Source organism: Brassica napus, chromosome A2 (genome assembly GCF_020379485.1).
Source record: "Brassica napus cultivar Da-Ae chromosome A2, Da-Ae, whole genome shotgun sequence".
Lineage (NCBI taxonomy): Eukaryota > Viridiplantae > Streptophyta > Magnoliopsida > Brassicales > Brassicaceae > Brassica > Brassica napus.
In genome coordinates, this window is record NC_063435.1 from 10,493,776 (window position 1) to 10,512,243 (window position 18,468).

An 18,468-nucleotide genomic window follows, 5' to 3' on the forward strand; every position below is an offset into this window, starting at 1 on the left:
AAAACCGGTCGAATCTGGTTCAACCGGGAGTTAGTAACCGGCTTGTTTTATTTCAAGAATTGGAACTGAAAATTATTATTTTTCTAAATGGAGGACTTGTGTACATTGCATAGTAGAGTGCGCTTCAGGGTATGTACATTGCAAGGTTAGTCTTCTGAACCTCGACACCTGGTTTTAAGCAATGACTAGTGGAAGCAGAAATGCTTGGGAACTTGGAAGAGTCTGAGGATCTTGTGGCAGGAAGCAGAGGTTGAGAGAACTAGAAGAATATTTTTTCTATTTAAGTTATATGCGTCCATGTCTCTAAAGAATCTATTAAGACTTATGATGATGCTGAGATGTTTGTTCAAACGCAGAGAGATACATAAACCCCATATTATGGGTATTTCTTGATTGGAATTAAAAAAAAGATTCAAATGTTGTTCATAGTATTATTGTTTACATCTTTTCGAAACAGAAGCAGCAAAAGTTGAAAGAAGTTGAGACCAGAATCAACATGAGAAAGAGGAAAAGGAAGACGAGTCAAAGGCTTTTTGCGAGAAAAAATTGCAAAGAGTATTATGTTCAAGAGAAGGCATAAGCAGGGGTGGTCTTGAAATCGAGCTCCCAAAGATCAAATGTTCCTTTGACGAAATTGTAGTGAGCTCCTCTTATAGCAAGTGTGTTCTTCACTACTGCAGCTCTCACAAATGGGTACGAAAGCAAGTTCCCAAGCGACACATTCACAGCTTCCTGCATGTGAAAAAGATTTCTTAAAAACGTTAATAACACGTCAATCATTGTTTGTGTTATTGTGTACTTTTAAAATTTGTTGTGTTTTACCTTCTCACACTTGTTGCATTGATCGTCGTAGCTTAGGTCTTGATTTTCTTCCTTGATCTTGTTCCTTGCTGGTGCACCTATCTTCACCCAGTTCTCTATGAAGTCACTGCCATTTTAAATAACAAATCCACAAGAACATTATACACATCCTTTCTCTTTTGCCATTATTTCGATGTGCCAAGTCAGATATAGTTTTTAGTTACCTCTGAGTTGGTGCAGCATCATCTTCAATGGACATGAGTCCCTTGATACCACCACAACAGCTATGGCCTATCACCACAATGTTCTCCACCTGCCGAAAAATGATTATTAAAAAACTGTTTGCCTGTGATTAAAAATAGTTGCAAAATGATTCATCTTTTTATTATTTTAATAAAAGATAATTAGTGGAATGCAATTCCTAATGGCAAAAAAAAAAAGGTTTGGTGAATGCAATGGGGACAAATGCTACTGTACTGTGACTAGACATCAACTTTTATTTAGGGCCATGTGCAAGAACGCATCACACGACTTTTCAAAACCAAAGTTTGGCATAACCGAAGAGAGCTAAACTTTTGTTATGATAACTGATTAGAAGATAAGCAAGTTTCCTTATTTATTAATTAAACTCTGTGAGTGCCTATCATTGTGGCTTTATATACCTTGAGATGTACAACTGCGTATTCAACGGCGGCACCAACTCCAGAATGTCTCTTCTGAATTAATATCAAGAAAGCTTTCAGCAGTTAGTTGTTTTGATCTCGGACGAAAGTCTAATGAAATGGTTATGGTTTTGTTTAAGAACCTGGTCGAAAGGTGGAACCATGTTAGCAATGTTTCTGACGACAAAGGCCTCACCAGGTTGGAAATTCAAAATGTGAGATGGACAAACTCGAGAATCCGAACAAGCGAATACCAGAAACTGCAACAACAACAAAAAAAAAAGATTCAAAGTTTTCAATAAATAAATACTGGATTGTTTCAATATCAAGAAAGTGGTCTGTTTTTGACTTTTGATTATTCATAAAGTCAACAAACATCACAGTTGGATTAAAAAAGCTTTCATACACCTTTTATTCCATCTCTATTATTAATCACTTTTTTTTACTTTTAAAATAGATATTAGTTGTATTAATTATAAAAACCAGTCCAAACCAGAAAATCTTATAGTATCTGTTACAACTTTGACTCTGACAAAACAACCGTTTAGACCGTGATCCTCTTACATAAACCTAATTACTTTAATACACTAGTTAATTAATATATATAAGTCAAAACCCATGAAACCAAGACGAGTAAATGAAGACATAGAGAAAGACGTTGTTAAAGTTAAAACCTTTGGGCTCTGACCCTTGGCGAGATCACTGAACAGTGCATCATTCTTCCTGTTAAGAAAAAAAAACAAAAACATTTATATTTCATTATATTCAGAGATCAAAGGTTAAAATTTCAGAATTTTTGTTTACGCATATACTAATTGGATCTCACTTTTTTAATTCTTACAACGAAACCCACTAATTGAATCACTGTAACTAACTTTTAATAACTTTTATTAGCACTATCCGATGTGGAAACTTAAAAGGGCCCCAAAAATAAAACCGTAACACACGGGGGAAATACGTATAATAAAGGTAATATTTTACGTCATTAACCAACAAAATTTTATTTAAATAAACAAGAATATATTTAAAAGAAAAAGACTGACAAGTATTTTTCGGTTTTGAAGTGGGTGAAACCGGATTTGATTCGTTCAACGGCGTCGTTGTTGGAGGAATCAAGCTCCTTGAGCTCCTGCGTCAACACTTTGATCTTCTCCGCGGCGACGTTCCCCAGATCTGTTTTCTTACTGTCCCCAGATTAATAAAAAACGCGTAAATAGGGGTAAAAAGGGAAATAAAGTAAAAGCGTGATCGACGGTTAGGATCAGTCGTACGCGTACGGAATCCTAAATGTCGGGGATGCCAAATAAAACACACACACAACACAACAGAGATATCAAAAGACCTTTTTTCCGATTCAAACGTCAAACTTTTTGCAATTAAAATCAAACGATGATGGATTCATGTAAACAAAAGTGTTGATCGGGGAAGGCGAATATTCCGACAGTTTTTTTTAGCTATGTAATGATTGTTTCTGTCCTTTGAAGCAGAGGAGAGAGAAAGAGAATGTCTCGTTGGTCGTACCTGAGAAGATCATTAAGTCCTTTGATGGCGGCTTCGTAAGATTCCGTGGCCATTTCGTCTCCTTCCTATTTTAAAAAAACAATCGGTTTAAATTCCAGAAAAAAACTTGAAGATCATACGTTCAATTTATAACAAAGGAGTATGAAGCTTTGGGATCTGAGGAAATACAATACTACCTTAAAGGTTTTAAAGCAGATGATGATTTTATTAAAAGAAAAGTTGTTAATGAGGAATGTGAAATCACTTAAGGCTGAGAGATTGATTATGAGAACCGGTATTTATAGACTGAGAGAGAGAGAAAGAGAGAGATCTATATTTACCCCTTTGGCTCAAGTCTTACATTTTCTTTATGCTCACAACTTTGTTTTCTTTACACACGGTATTAAAAAAAAAAAAAACTCCACAAAAATGGGAAAGACAAATCATTTTTTTAAAAATTAAGGATAAGTGTGGGGGCCAAATGGTGATTTATGAATAATGTAGGGTTTTTGTGAACATGCCGAATTTAATGAGTGTCTCTCTATATTCTTATTCGTTTTATCAGTTTGCACACCTAATCTGTATTCTCTGTAGTTAATCATTATATGTTCGAGCATCTATTATCCATTTCTTCCTCCTCATCTTCCTATTCCATTTGGGGTATGGGTAAAAAAATAGTATTACGTGACAAGCTTTTCCTTCCTATCCAGGAATCGATTAAATAATTATTGATTACTTACCAAAATAAACACATCATTTTTGTTTGGTTTACATTTTTCAATATATTAAAACACCGGTTAGAAGTTGTCACGCAGCTAAACATCAAAAGTGAATAGAAAGCAATTGTCTTAAAGCGTTGATAGCAAAAGTTAGGCAAAAGTCTCCAGAGTCTCAAACAATCGGACCCCTAAAACTGATATCGACTCGCAGTAAAACAGAAGTAGACGCAGTTACGCAGGGAACAAAAGAAAAATGGAAGCAAATGATAAAGTTTTTTTTACTTTCCTATATTGTTAAAAGCAAATGGTCTTCGTCTTTTCCGAGGGGCGGTGGACGATGCCCATTTGAAGATAAAGTCAACGAAGGCAAGCCTATGGGCTAACGCGTAATGATTTAAAAGGTTTAACCGCACTCGCCAGCTGACAATTACAGGTCAGCATTTTGCATTCTTATTGTTATTTCAAGGTCAATTTCGTCACCGTTTAGTGGGTACACTGTGTAAACTAATACCATCACTATTAAAATAGCTCTATAATATATATATAAACAAATGGCTTCACGAGTTAGTCGACCCTTTGTTAATTAAATAAAAATACAAAATGTAACTCTTAAGATACCACAAGAGCCTAAGCATATAGTTTCTTTCTTATAAGCATATAAACAGTATTCATATTTTCTGTGTTACTTGAAAATGTGTTTGATCGAACTTACGGGAGAGGTCTTTGCACAGCAGAACGTGAAACATTTGCCGAATGTGGGAGCCATTAAGTAATTTGTTTCTGCTTCTCCAAGGCCCAAGCAATCTGCCCAAATACGTACTGATTTTAATATTTATTTAGATTTGAATATTTTAGAGATAACGTCCCATTGTATTATTGACTACATTATTGATCACTGATCACGTCGGCATTCATTTTTTTCTGTTCACAGCAGATTTATATGTTACTATATTTGAATTGAAAATATGCCATAGTCGAAGCTCGAATATTAAAATAGATAGATGGTCCATAACTGAATGGTTCTCGACTCTTTAGATTCATATATATATATATATATATATATATATATAATATACCATATTTGCAAGCTTTTCTTCGCCTAACATGCTGAAGAACAGCAAGCTGGCTTTTCATTAGGACCGAAGGGTCCATACATAAGGTGATAAGATTAAGAGGAAGAAATGAGATACCAAATGGTTAGGGATGAAGGAGGACTTGGTATTGTTCTTTGTTGGCCAGTTGATAGCTCCTCGAAATCCTCTACGGGTGATGACGATAATGCAGAAAATTTTGGGAACTGAAATAAAAATTCCGCAAAAAGAAAACGAATTTATATATTTTATTTGGATATGGGTTTGGATTTCAATGTTTTAGGGAATAATGACGACCGTACGAGCAATGCAAGGGATAGAGAAAGCGAAAGGTGAGTGAAGCAGGCCTTCTTCTTCTTCCAATTATTTTATTTTTATTAAGTTTTTATTTTATTTTAGAATTTATAGAAGTTTTATCTAGTAAAATCATAATTAAATATTTTATTTCTGTTAGGTTTTATCTAGTTAAATTCACAACTACAGTGAAATCTCTATAAATTAATAATATTAGAACTACACCAAAACTATAATTTTTTATTAATTTATAAAGATATTAATTTATTGATATATTCATTGAACCAAAAACTCAATTTATGACTATAAAATTATATTATTTTATAGAGATTTTTAGTGTATATTAATTTATAGAGTATTAATTTAAAGAGGTTATACTGTAAGTATAAGATCTGCAAATACTTAAAAGTTATACTAAATTAATATAAGATCTGAAAATAATTTAAATAACAATCTACTGGTTATTTAAAAAGATAAGAAAGAGATTTTATATGAAAATTTACATTGAAAATGTAGAATGACATTTTTGAAACAAAATAAAAAGCTAGAGTGACATTATTTATGAAATATAGGAAGTAATAGAAGATAATCTCATGTTGCACAAAAAAGAAGATAATCTCATAAGATTTTCCCCTTTTTTTATTTTTCTACTAATCATTCCAATATAAAATAAATATGTAAATGATTTTCAAAATTGAAATTAACTTATTTGACAAAAAGTAAACATGTAAAATCAAAATTTATATTTACAAAAAAAAATCTATAAATTCTAAATTATTGAAGTTTTTTATTCAAACTGTGTCTTATTTCTTACAAGTTTCATCTATGACAAAATTTCAGTTGTTATTATTAGTTTTTGTTTTTGTTTTGTTTTGAGTCAACAAGTTGTTATTGAAGACATGACACCCTAATGTGTTCCAGAAAAAAAAAAAAAAAAAGACATGACACCCTAAAAAATAATGATATATTAAATGTTCACACAAGCTAATGATGTAAAATGTTCACACAAGCTAATGTCTTAACAGTTGGTTTTCATTAAGTTCAGTTTGAAAAGTTTTGGTATACGAACACTTTCATTGAAAGTATTTTGTGGTTTTTTAAAAAAAGTACACTGAAATGTAAATTGTTATGTTGTATATCTCAAACTCATGAGAACCTATTTAAGAAATCTAATATTAATATTCTTCTATGCATACGTTTACATTTGAGTTGCAACCATTTTAACCGAGGGTGCTCTAACATCATATGGATTAAACTTAGCTTAAAGTGGGCCGAGGAAAGTGGTCAATTTATTGGGCTTGATGGGTCCATCATCTACATTAATACAAACTATCGATTTCTTATAATGGTGTTTGTCAGCCTGGAGCCAGGAGTCCTTCATTCATGAGCGTGGTTCGATTTAACCAAGGCTGCATTTTCATATTACTAATACGGAAAGACCTCTTAATTAAAAGGCATTTACCTCTAGTATTGGGTTTGTTTTCGAAGCCCCAATGGGCCTCTAAACATATAAGGTATAGTTTTGCATACGTGAGGAGTGTTTTAGTGTGATGTGTTGTCACTATCAAAGTATCAATCAATGGATTTGGTTGTACTTGGATGTTTTTGGGCATTAAGCGATTGTCGGTAAACTGGAATGTGGTACGAATATACGAAACAGTTTAAATAACTTTTTGCTTAGAGAAAAAGGGTTATTATAATGGTATTAAGACATGGTTAGATTTTTAACTATGTACGAAATCAAAGTTTTGTCTGAGCAACAAGAAGGTGATGATCAGTAAGGATGAACATTCCTTGTAAGACCATTGACATTGGTGAAGAACCCGACATGTTTGTACGGAAGATACGATCTCCGTTTCCCTTCTTCCCTTATCGCTCTGTTCCTCATGTACAGCCTCTCGTGTGCCGACTTCGTTTTCATCTTCGCCTTCTCCGCTCTCTTCACGCCGCTCGGTTTCGCCGCCGCCGCCGCCGTTGAAGGAGACGACTGCGACGAAGAACCGTTACTAAGAAACACAAACGCGTCTTTACCGTCGCTTTTGCTTCTCAGGACAAGATCTCTAAACCTCCAAAGCTTCGAGAATCCTGTCGAGTTACTTTTCCGACAAGTCTTCGGCGAAGCTTCCTCCACCGTTCTACCTGACCACGAGCAGTAAGGACCGATCGGCTCAGATTCTTCCGTCGCGGTGGTGGTGGTGGTGGTGGCTTCCTCTCTTTCCACGAAGACCTTCTTGAGAGGCGAACGGAGAGATTCTTCAGCCTCCGGTTCGAAGAGGAGATTCCGGTTAAAGAAAGGGTAAACCGGTCGGATCTGACCGCCTTCGAAAGCTTCATCCGCCGTTATAGGTGAGTTCTCTCCGTTTACACTCGCGAACGAGAACTCATCACCTTCTTCTCCTTCATCATTAGATTCTTCTTCTTCCTTCTCTGTAACACCGACCTTGAGTTTGGAGCTGAAGTCTTCGTTTAATTTCCCGTAAAGCTCGGCGAATCTTTCTTTTCCGACGAACCTCGCCGCCGGAGACGAAGGAGAAACAACTTGCATCTTCTTTTTTTTTATATCAAATAGAGCAAAACAGATACAACACACAAAACTTCTCTCTTTTCTATGAAAAAAAAAACAAAAAATAATCTGAAATAGAGAGAGAGAGAGGGTCTTGTTTGATAAAAATAGAGGAAGATCCTTTGCTCTCTCTTTTTATATATGGACCAGATATTTTAAGTATCTTCTATTTTTATTTTCCTATTTTTATTTATTTATTTATTTGTCATAAACTTGTTACAAAAAACTTTAAAATAATTGCCAAACATCGTTGTTGAGAACTTGATGTAATGGTTACACTATAAATTACTGAAATTAATTCTTGTCCATATCTATCTAACAAAAACGAATATAAATAAGTCAATATAGTATTTTCTTTGTTGACTGGATTTGGATTCTAGAACAAACAAATATTGAACGTCATCTTAGCATTGACCTTGAATACACACCATTACAAACCAAACTACAGTTGATCCAATTTAGAAAAGTCATGAATAGTTCACCAAAAAAAAGGCCATGAATGAAAAGAATTTTTGAAAATCAACTAGTTATAAATCCCTTTATGAAAACACAAGACATAAATGATTGGCAGTTCTGTTATTGGTTTTTAGCTATAAAAAAATCTCAACAGTTTCAAAAGACTTTAATTCCTCCATTCAAATCACAAAATATGTATTACAAAGTTATTTCACCAATTGACCAAACAAAAACCAAAAGAACGTGAAACCGCGTGATGGGAAAGGAACATGAATATATGTTCGAGAAGCAAAACAGGACTTGTTCAATGGCGCTGACATGATTCTTGACGTGGAAGGTGGCTTGAGGTTCACGTGTTGACCTTGTTGATAAATAGACGATAATTATCGAGAAGCTCACTTGGCTTTCTTGTAAGGGCCGGTTCGCATTCGGTGAACGGTATTAGCAATGTAAGGCGTGGATCTATTCAGCTCGGGTCTATTCAATGATAATATATCTGTTATTGGTAGACCTTAAAAAAAAATCTTTGTTATTGTCAGATTTCGTATGCGTAGGGTTTTGGTGGGTCCAATAGTTTTGTGGACTATAGATAAAAGTTGTGATAATGTGTGGTATATGATAGTATCTAGTACTCATCTCGAAAACGTACAATAATACATCACTTTCTTTTACATAAATTGAAGAGAAATAATAACTTTATTCGATATGTTATAGGAAACTTTTCACAAAACAGAGAACAAGACTATCTTATTTATTTATCCTTTTTATCATTTACAAAACATTTCTTCAATTTGGTTGAATTTGGTCTGACACAAGTCGGTCCGACTTTTTATCACCGTTTCAAATACTATCCTTCGATCATGTTCTACATGTGTTGTATCATTAAGTATCCACGTACGAACAAACGAAGAGTTATGAGAATGAAGTGGCAAGTGTTGAGCTGTGTATCGTTCCATTTATTGTGTGGTATAAATGAAAATTGGTCGCTGTTGGCTCGTATAGGTGGCTCACCAACACAGACTCAATCACTATACTAGTGTTTTAAAATAAAGTATTAATAATATTGTATCAATGTTTAACTGGTAAATGTCACGCATTATCGCCGGAGAAATGTTTCGTAATCGGTTACGAGGGACATTTTTTCAGGTAATGATGTGATAATAACTTGGTCGTAAAAAGTATAAGATTTACCTACAAGTTAGAAAACATTAATCAGTATCTCTTGTGAACCACAACAAAAATTTGCATTTCTCTATTTTACGGTATGATCAATAACAGAAGTGGATTAATTTCACCGCGTGAAAAAATTATGGATGAGATAAAAAAAATTCACATAAATGAACAAACGAGTATGATTACTTAGCAGTTAACGTTTTGTATAGACTAGTTTACAAGTAAGTTACGTCTTGCATTCATATTATTTAACGGGGAAAATAGTTGACAAAAAGAACAATATTCAAAAGTTTCTTTAAATAAAGACTTGGAGAAAGTTCTCAGCAGTGGAGGAGAACGTTTGAGTTCAAATTTAGAAAGTAGTACTTAATGATCGAGAAGATAGGTAGAATGTGGACGTCGAGGAAATAATGTCCAAATCATCTGAATTAAAAACCAAAAATATATATTAACGCGTTTAGTGTTGTCTCAAGCAATGATATGCTAAATTGCTGATAATATACACAACAAATAAAATTTGTGACTAATCAAAGTTCAAGTTCCATTAATCTTTTTTTTTTATCAAGAATTTATTTAGATATTACAATTATGAGAAAGATTACAAAGACGATTCGATAACCGACAATACTACCTGCCTTATGAGAATCTACGCTTAACTGCATCATTTGAGCCGTCCTATGAAGATCAAGCCTGACTGGATTTACTTGCACCATGTTGAGAAACCCTTGTAAGTCTTTCTTCCGTAATCGCATAATTGTTGAATAAATCGCTTGCTCCGAGAATTGAAACATGGATTTCCTATGCAATCTGCAAAAAATTGCATAGTCTGGGATTTGAACCCCAGACCTGGGTGTAGAAGACTTTAAACCATAACCATTAGACTACGGTGCTTCCACAATTCAAGTTCCATTAATCATCTTGTAGGATCTATCAGTTAGATCCTAATTAAAATGGGTGATATAGTTCCTAGATATTAAGCCATTAAGACATTTCATTTTCTTCAATAGACATCATATCTTATTATTTTCTTTTACTTTATGTCTTAATTAAATGGTAATACATCATCTTTTTTTTTTTTTTTTGAAACTAATGGTAATACATCATCATATTATGAATTTAACAGCTAAACTTATCCAAAATTTGAATGTCTTAATAGAGAATAGCTGTGTCCCACACATGTGCCTTTTAATAAAGTCCATAACCCGACAGAAAGATCGTGTACAATAATTTATTTTGTATGCATTTGGTGAATTGAAGCAATATATAACTTTCGTACCCAGAACCGCCGCAAAAGCTAACATGTTTTCGACCAAATGTTTGAAGACCTTTTGAAATTTTTCTTTACGGTTTTGTTCGTCGCATTTGTACTGCCCGTTGTTTTGCTGATGGTAGACCACAACTATTCTACCGAACCATTTATTTTCTTAGACTTTGATACAATTAATTGACATCTTAGTAACTCAATACTAGAATTTAGGAGATTATTGACTTTGTTATTATGTCAACAGAAATCTGGCAAACCTCACTTTTAAGGATAGTTTATCCTACTACACTAACGAATAAAATGTTCAAAAAGAAAGACACCAAAGTCTACATGACTAAAAGAACTGCAACTACATAAGCTGAACGGAGAAAATAAAACAAGCAAATATAAGGTGGGTTTCTGTTTATGTGGCAAGCAATTGAAGAACTTTTGATAGTTCAGGTATAAACCAAAGATGCCGCTTGAAAACCAACATGAAGTTTAATAATTTCTAAAAATGCGACATCTAAATATGACTTGTGTGAATATATATACTTTATTCCGAATTTCCAATCTTCATACTATATTATTTAAAGTTTGAGTTCAATGAGCTAATCCAACCAATCTTGCTTAAATTACATCTTAGTTTTGTCTAATCTTGTATTAGAAAGACATAGAAGAATCTAAAGTATTCTGATCTCCTTCCTTCGTCATAAGCTGTTTCTAACTATAGACACTTTTTTTGCTTCTTTTCAGCCGAAATAGTCTCAGATGATGAGAATGCAGTAAGCGTTTGTTATAATTGTTTGTTTGTTACAAAACATTTACATTGAACATGATGTAATGGTTACACTCAGGCCTGGCCTTGATAGGAAGCCAAGGAAGCAGGCCTTTAATATTATCAACAAAATCGGCCAAATGTTTAAAGACCTTTTGGAATTTTTCTTTTTTTGTATTTACAGTTTATTTGAAAGTTTGCAAAACTCTATATTTGAAGTTTCAATGTATTTTTCTTCAAAAGTAAAACTTCAAATTTAATTTCAATATTATTTGAAGTTTCAATCATATTATGTAAAATTATACATGTAGTCATTATATCATGTAGTACTTTTTTTTTCCAAAAACGTACCTGCCTTTCACAATCGCAAAACGTGATTGTAAAACTCCGAATGCACGTTCTACATCTTTTCTACATGCTTCTTGTTGTGCTGCAAAATATTTTTTCTTTGGAGTATTAAGTTTTAATATGTTGTATTGATTAATATTTAAATAAAAAGTCTTTGACTTTTAAATAAAATAATAACTTTTTTATTTTATTTTAATTATAATTGACTTTTAAATAAATAAATATTTTTTATTTTAATTATAACTATGGTTATTAATATTAATAATTAGTACGTAAACAAAAATGTGTGATTTCATATTGTAAGAATTGTATTTCTTCTTACACAAGTATTTTAGTTACAATCATAAAAAATTAGAATACTACTTTGTAAATAAAAAAGTTTGCTTCTATTATAGAGGAATGCTATTTTTTCCCCTAAATATAGAGGAAAAAATAGCAATCTCTATTTTAGGGGAATAAATAGAGGTGGGTTGAAGCTGATTTTACTCTATTATAGCATTTAGAAACAAATATATGAATTGGTTGGAGATGCTCTTAGGTCCGCCCCTAGATACAAAAAAAGGAAATGAAGCATAAGAATGTCATACAATTACTTCATATATCCACATTCAGAAAGCAACGTTGTTGGGAGGTTTTGAAGTAAATGGGATTAGATTGTACCAAGCTAAGAAATATGTCATGAGGCTCAAAAGAGCTTACCTGATAATTGACCAAGACACATTTGAGATGTCCGTAGCTCATAATCATATTATGATATTTGTATCATACTGTTTTTCTTCAGCTATGAAATATGTGATTTGATTTTGATCATGTAATGTATTCACATAATATATGTCTAGAGTGAGCATTCACCAAACTTTCCACAAAGGAACACATTGTTTTAACGTCCTACCTTTACTGAAAGAAGTCATAGACACTCAGGCAGGTACTGACTACTGAGTACTTGCACACAAAATCATGCAAAAATAGATTCTTACAAAGCCTTCTAATCCATAAAGATGTCACAATGAAGCTTGCTAACTTTGGCCCTCTTAGCAGGTAGCTCTATTTCAGTTTTGTGACACATGAAACTCAAGTTTTCTACTTACATTTGTTTTTGGGAGTTTTGGATGGAAACGTAATTTTAAAATCATTTGTATTATTATATTTTTAAAATAATTTATCAAGGAAATCATTAAAAATCACTGTATTATTTTATCATGTTTGAGGGTGTAACTGGATTACAAATTTTTAGAATAAAATTGTTTGGAATAGTTTATTCCTGCAGATTTTAAATTCTTTTACCATTTGAATGAAATAAAAAAAAATTCATTTCAGTGATTCTTTGTGGAATGTCTGGAAAAAAAAAATAGAATGTAGTTATTAAACATTCATGATTAAAAAAGCTCCTGAATAAGTGGAATGTAATTCAATTTTTTTAATTCCATAATTTTCCTTATTCCATTCATCTACATTCCATTTTTTTAATTTCTTTCATTTATGATTTTCCTTAAATTGATAACCAGTATAACCTTAATCTTATGTATTAAAACAGAAGTCACAACCTTGATTCATGTGTGATTTTTTAAAAAGTGGACATATTTCTAGAAAATCATGTTACGTCTAATCTTTAATCTTATCATTTAAATTTTGGGTTTACCAAAATTTTTTATTGAGCTATTAATAATTGGATTTAAACAATAGATGATCCATTGGATTTATAGATAGTATAAATTAAATAGATATAATTTAATGTTGTAATACTATACCTCCATATGTTAATTATTTAAATATTTGTCGATGTTAACTTTTAAAATTATAAAGTTTTTTTTTTAAATAGCAAAAATCATATTATTTAACAATGATTAATCTTTACTACCTTAAATCAATGAAAACAAATTTTAAACTATATAGTTTATTTTAAACATTAAACAAAAACTAAATGTTTAATTATTTAAACGATAATATAAATCTATGAAGGAAAAAAATTAATTTTTTAAAAAACTTTCTAAATTTGTGAAATGTTACAATATCTTTGAATATGACAATAAAACAATATTTTACTAATATTTATATATATAGTTACGATTTTAATAATAAAATAATAATCCGAAAATATATATATAGAAAAAATACAGATACATGTGAAAATTTGAAACAATCTATTCAATAAAAAAAATATACCGTAAACTTATTTTGTTTTAAAAATTGATAGACACATATATATTACAATATATGCCAATTTAGAATTAAAAAAATATTTATATAAAAATAAATGAAAAGACGGTTGCACGGATCGAGATCTAGTTAGTTATATTATTGCTAGTGCTTTCAATAACCAAAATGATTTTCTTGTTTCATAAAAATTGTCCTTCTGATATTTTACTTGCAGACTAAATAATTTTGTTAATATACATATATACTTCCTATGTAATATATCATCTATTAATTGATAACTATTTTATACTAAAAGAGTTTAGCTTCAGTAATATAGGGAATCAGAACAATGTCATATTAAAATATCGAACAAAATTTTGGGAAATAATCCTAAAATCATATATTTTAAAATAAAATATTTAGACAAAACAAAATCTTTTTAACAAAAGCTGTAAGAAAATACAATACATTTTGCAAAAGGTCAGTTGAACACTCCAAATCCAAACCAATACTGTATTGGAAAGTGTATAACCCAATTGTCCTTTCTCAAAAAAAAAAAGGTGTACAACCCAATTTTTTCCTCAAAGAAAAATTATTACCCAATTTAAAATATTTTCAACGTATCAAAGAAAAAATCAATCGCTATTTTTGTCATATACTTGAGACAAATGGGTATTTATTTAATAATTTCCTCAAAAAAGATAATATTAAAAAAAGTCAAAAAAACACAAGAGAACTAAAAGAGAGGATCCAATTGAAAACCGGATTAGATATTTACTAAATCAAGCCTTTGCCTCCTCAAAACCCCCAAAAAAGGAGCAAACTTTGAATGGATCCTTGACCAACTTCATCACCATTACACTCCCAAAAGGGTGGTTCTTCATCACGACACCCTCTTCGTCTAACAACAACAACAAACCCAGGTTCCATTTTCTCTCGCTTCATTCGCTTTCAACTCGTTAAGAGAAGGAAGAAAGTCTTATCCTTTCCTTTCAATGTTTGTGCATTGATGCTAGACAAATGGCTGGTTCATCAACCAAGAGGTTTCCTCTCTACGCTAAGGACTACGAGCTCTTCGAGGAGGTGGGAGAAGGTGTAAGCGCCTCAGTGTACAGAGCTAAGTGCATTGCTCTTAACGAGAATGTCGCCATTAAGATTATGGATCTTGAGAAATGCAGAAACGATTTGGTAAAAGATTGCATTTTTATTAAATTTAAGAAAATAAAAATCAGATTTTTATATATTTTTCTTACTTGACTTGTCTTGTTCAATGACAGGACACAATAAGGAAGGAAGTTCACATTATGAGTTTGATTGAGCATCCGAATCTGTTGAAAGCGCATTGCTCTTTCATAGACCGTAACACCTTATGGATTGTGATGCCTTATATGTCTGGTGGCTCATGTTTTCATTTGATGAAAACTGTTTATCCTCAAGGTTTTGAGCAACCTATCATTGCTACTTTGTTGAGGGAAGTGCTTAAAGCTCTTGTTTATCTTCATAGACAAGGTCACATCCATAGAGATGTTAAGGTAGTCACCTTTTTTTTTTTAACTCTAGTCCTCAGATTTTAGGGCCGTAGGCGATTTAGTAAAGATTTTTTTTAATAAATTTGGGGACTTATATGTCTATGTAATTTTTTTCGAAAATTTTTGGGCTATGGTTTCACTTGGTTATGTTCAGAACCGGCCCTGCGGTTACACTATATTAGTTTTGCCATCTAAAATGCTTTTTTATATAGGCTGGGAACATACTGGTTCACTCGAGAGGTGTAGTGAAACTAGGAGACTTTGGAGTTTCAGCGTGTATGTTTGATAGCGGTGAAAGGATGCGTACAAGGAACACATTCGTTGGAACTCCTTGCTGGTGTGTGCTTATATTCTCTTTACAATAAGTGTTTTTTTTCAAGTTTCTTATTTGTGTGTTTGTTATGGGTCTTAAAGGATGGCACCTGAAGTTATGCAGCAAGTAGATGGATATGATTTCAAGTATGTTTTTGCAACTTTTCTAGTCTATCTGCACACCAATCACAATCATGAATAGTGTTTACTTACTGATTTTGAATGTATTTGTTCTGTATAACAGAGCGGATATCTGGTCTTTTGGCATAACTGCACTGGAGCTAGCTCATGGTCACGCGCCATTTTCAAAATATCCACCTATGAAGGTTAGTCCTTACACTATTGATGTGAATGAACAACAAACGCAAACTAACTTTTTAAGAAAGCAAAGAAACTTTAAAGAGCAAAAAGCCTTTTGAAGCAAATACTTGTTTAGGGTTTGTATATTTGATTATGTAAATGAATAATTTACAATCCTTTAGATTCATTATTTATAGTAGCCTCAAAACCCCGATTTACTAATTCAGGTGCTATTAATGACCTTACAAAATGCTCCTCCTCGACTTGACTATGACAGGGATAAGAAATTCTCAAAGGTAAGTGAGAGACTAATTGTTTTGCAGCATAAAGAAGTAGATTTCATTTTTTCTTTCACTGAGAGAAAAGAACTGTTTCTGCTGTACGCAGTCGTTTAGAGAGTTGATCGCAGCCTGTTTGGTTAAAGATCCAAAGAAGCGTCCAACCGCAGCAAAGCTTCTGAAGCACCCTTTCTTCAAACATGCACGGTCCACAGATTATCTGTCCCGTAAAATTCTACATGGTCTTTCTCCACTTGGTGAACGTTTTAAAAAGCTCAAGGTAAAGTTGATTAGAACTTAGAAAAAAAGGTGATGATTGAAGCTGTGCAATCATCTCTTTATGTTTGTCTTTATAGGAGGCAGAAGCTGAGTTGTTTAAAGGCATAAATGGTGACAAAGAACACGAGTACATGCGAGGGATTAGTGCTTGGAACTTTGATCTACAAGACTTGAGGAAGCAGGCATCACTTGTAAGTAAGGTCATGTCTTCTTAAGTAGTAAAAGTAAAACTTGTTGTTTTGCACCTTCTCAGTGGTTCAATGTTTCTGCTATATCAGAATCCAGATAATGAAATGTGCAGTTCAGAGACTCGGGATGTTAAAGAGGTTGATGCACCAAAGAGAAACCCAATGATACAAAGGTCAAAGACTATGTCTTTGGAGATGTTCAAAATCTCAGACAAGGCTAGTGTCTTTGCTTCCTCCTAATGAACGCATTCATGTCTCCGTGTGCCTATTCTAAACCCTCTTGCTAATATTCAACTTTACAGGATCTGATGAGTGCGAGTAATAGTCTAACAATAGGTCCATTACTTCCTTCATTTCGTCGCAAGTTCCTCCCTGCTATTGGGTACTTTTACAACTTTTATCTTCTCTACACATTCCTAGATCCTGCACTGCTTTGCTGTGTCTGTTTTGTACAACTTTTGAAATAAACGTATTGGATGCAGATATAAAGTTGGCATCCTTTCTGATGAAAGCAATGCATGTTGCAAAAGAGCTGCAGAGGCCCTCGCTCTTGAAGAGCCCAATCAACTAGAGCTATTAGCGGTGGATAGCAAGCAGACACCTGCTCTTGAAGAGCTACATCAACTAGAAGAACCATTAGCGGTGGATACCACCAAGCAGACACTAGCTCTTCAAGAGTCACATCAAGTAGAACCATTAGCGGAGAAACCAAAAAATGGCTACAGAGTTGGTTCTGTGAGCCGGGCGTCTTGCACAGCAAATGAAGTCCTACCACTGTTACAGAGTCTCCTGGTTCAGAATGACATTCAGAGGGTGTGTGGCCTATACGTATATATCCAAATAAAAATATACTCTCCTGAAATGGTTTATTTGGATTTTAACTTGTGAGTCTTCACATTATATTTTTTTGCAGGAGAAAGTAATCAGATTAATTAGATTTTTTGATGGAACTGTCTCCGGTAATGTCTCTGTCTCGCACATCTCTATCAGTTTCAGTTACTGTCTTTTGGACTAATGAGTTTTGATGACCTTTGTGCAGAAACTCAAAATCCAACCTCGAAAAACGAAGCAGTGCAGGTAATGTTCATGTGACTTCTGTGGATGTCTTTAGTACTTGATCATCACAAAACTAAAGAGCATGAATGAATATATTCACAGATATATCCATCAAGGGAGAGAGAACTACAATCTCAAGTTAATTTCTTGGAGCAAAGGTAATGATATAGCTTCTCTCCCTTTTGTTTGTTTGTTTTTTGATTTTAAGATTTGATTAGTAAGCTGAGATAAGGTATGGTTATGAGTTTTCAGTGTTGAGATACTTGTAGAGGAAGTGAAGAGAAGAAAAGAAATAAACGATCAGGTAAAAAAAAAGGATTAAAACACAAATGATATTAGAGATCATAATAGTAACTTTAAAACTAAAAATGTTGATCTGTTTTTTTTGCAGCTAGAAGAACAGATCAGATCTCTAACTAGCAGCATCAGCAGGAGGAGCAATAGCAGATCAGGAGCTTAATTAACCATCCTCTTTTTGTCTCTTCCAAGAGAAGGAGGGAGACTATTCTTTTTTTTGTATTCAATTTTCAATAATATTCATAATTATGTAGAATCACACTTTTATTCTACAAAATAAATTAAATTAGATTATATTTTCACAAACCTTTTTAAGGTATGTATATATATATATATATAGACTTATGCTATATAGAGTATAGACCCTTCCCAAAGAGAGCGAAAGACATTGCTTCACAAGAAAATTTTTATATTGACGTAAAGCAAAATTAATGTGTAACAAGAATTGGTAAAAGGAAAATTACT

At 32.8% G+C, this 18,468-nt stretch overlaps 3 protein-coding genes across 4 annotated transcripts; 1 reads left to right on the forward strand and 2 right to left on the reverse strand.

Moving 5' to 3' along the window:
* Window positions 1–361: 361 nt before the first annotated feature.
* LOC125574767 (beta carbonic anhydrase 4) lies at window positions 362–5,111 on the reverse strand. 2 transcript variants are annotated; one of them, XM_013835249.3, is made up of 10 exons: window positions 4,873–5,111; window positions 4,395–4,486; window positions 2,985–3,049; window positions 2,507–2,647; window positions 2,138–2,186; window positions 1,607–1,723; window positions 1,464–1,517; window positions 1,026–1,114; window positions 823–928; window positions 362–732 (listed from the first exon to the last, which is right to left on the reverse strand). In XM_013835249.3, the coding sequence occupies exons 2-10, from the start codon at window positions 4,446–4,448 to the stop codon at window positions 565–567; spliced, it is 843 nt and encodes a 280-aa protein (XP_013690703.1). In that variant the 5' UTR covers window positions 4,449–4,486; window positions 4,873–5,111; the 3' UTR covers window positions 362–564. The 2 variants fall into 2 exon arrangements, with proteins under 2 accessions (XP_013690703.1, XP_013690709.1); XM_013835255.3 differs by lacking the exons at window positions 4,395–4,486; window positions 4,873–5,111 and adding an exon at window positions 3,161–3,350.
* Window positions 5,112–6,706: 1,595 nt separating this feature from the next.
* Window positions 6,707–7,745, reverse strand: LOC106394669. The gene has a single exon (XM_013835240.3). The coding sequence runs from the start codon at window positions 7,610–7,612 to the stop codon at window positions 6,842–6,844; it is 771 nt and encodes a 256-aa protein (XP_013690694.2). The 5' UTR covers window positions 7,613–7,745; the 3' UTR covers window positions 6,707–6,841.
* Window positions 7,746–14,464: 6,719 nt separating this feature from the next.
* On the forward strand, window positions 14,465–18,313 carry LOC106394631 (serine/threonine-protein kinase BLUS1-like). The gene is made up of 17 exons (XM_013835205.3): window positions 14,465–14,687; window positions 14,781–14,952; window positions 15,042–15,296; window positions 15,506–15,630; window positions 15,708–15,752; window positions 15,850–15,931; window positions 16,133–16,201; window positions 16,293–16,463; window positions 16,540–16,653; window positions 16,741–16,866; window positions 16,953–17,032; window positions 17,133–17,463; window positions 17,564–17,609; window positions 17,690–17,727; window positions 17,809–17,864; window positions 17,959–18,010; window positions 18,098–18,313. Exons 2-17 carry the CDS (start codon window positions 14,785–14,787, stop codon window positions 18,164–18,166), a joined length of 1,827 nt encoding a protein of 608 aa, XP_013690659.2. The 5' UTR covers window positions 14,465–14,687; window positions 14,781–14,784; the 3' UTR covers window positions 18,167–18,313.
* Window positions 18,314–18,468: the final 155 nt, after the last annotated feature.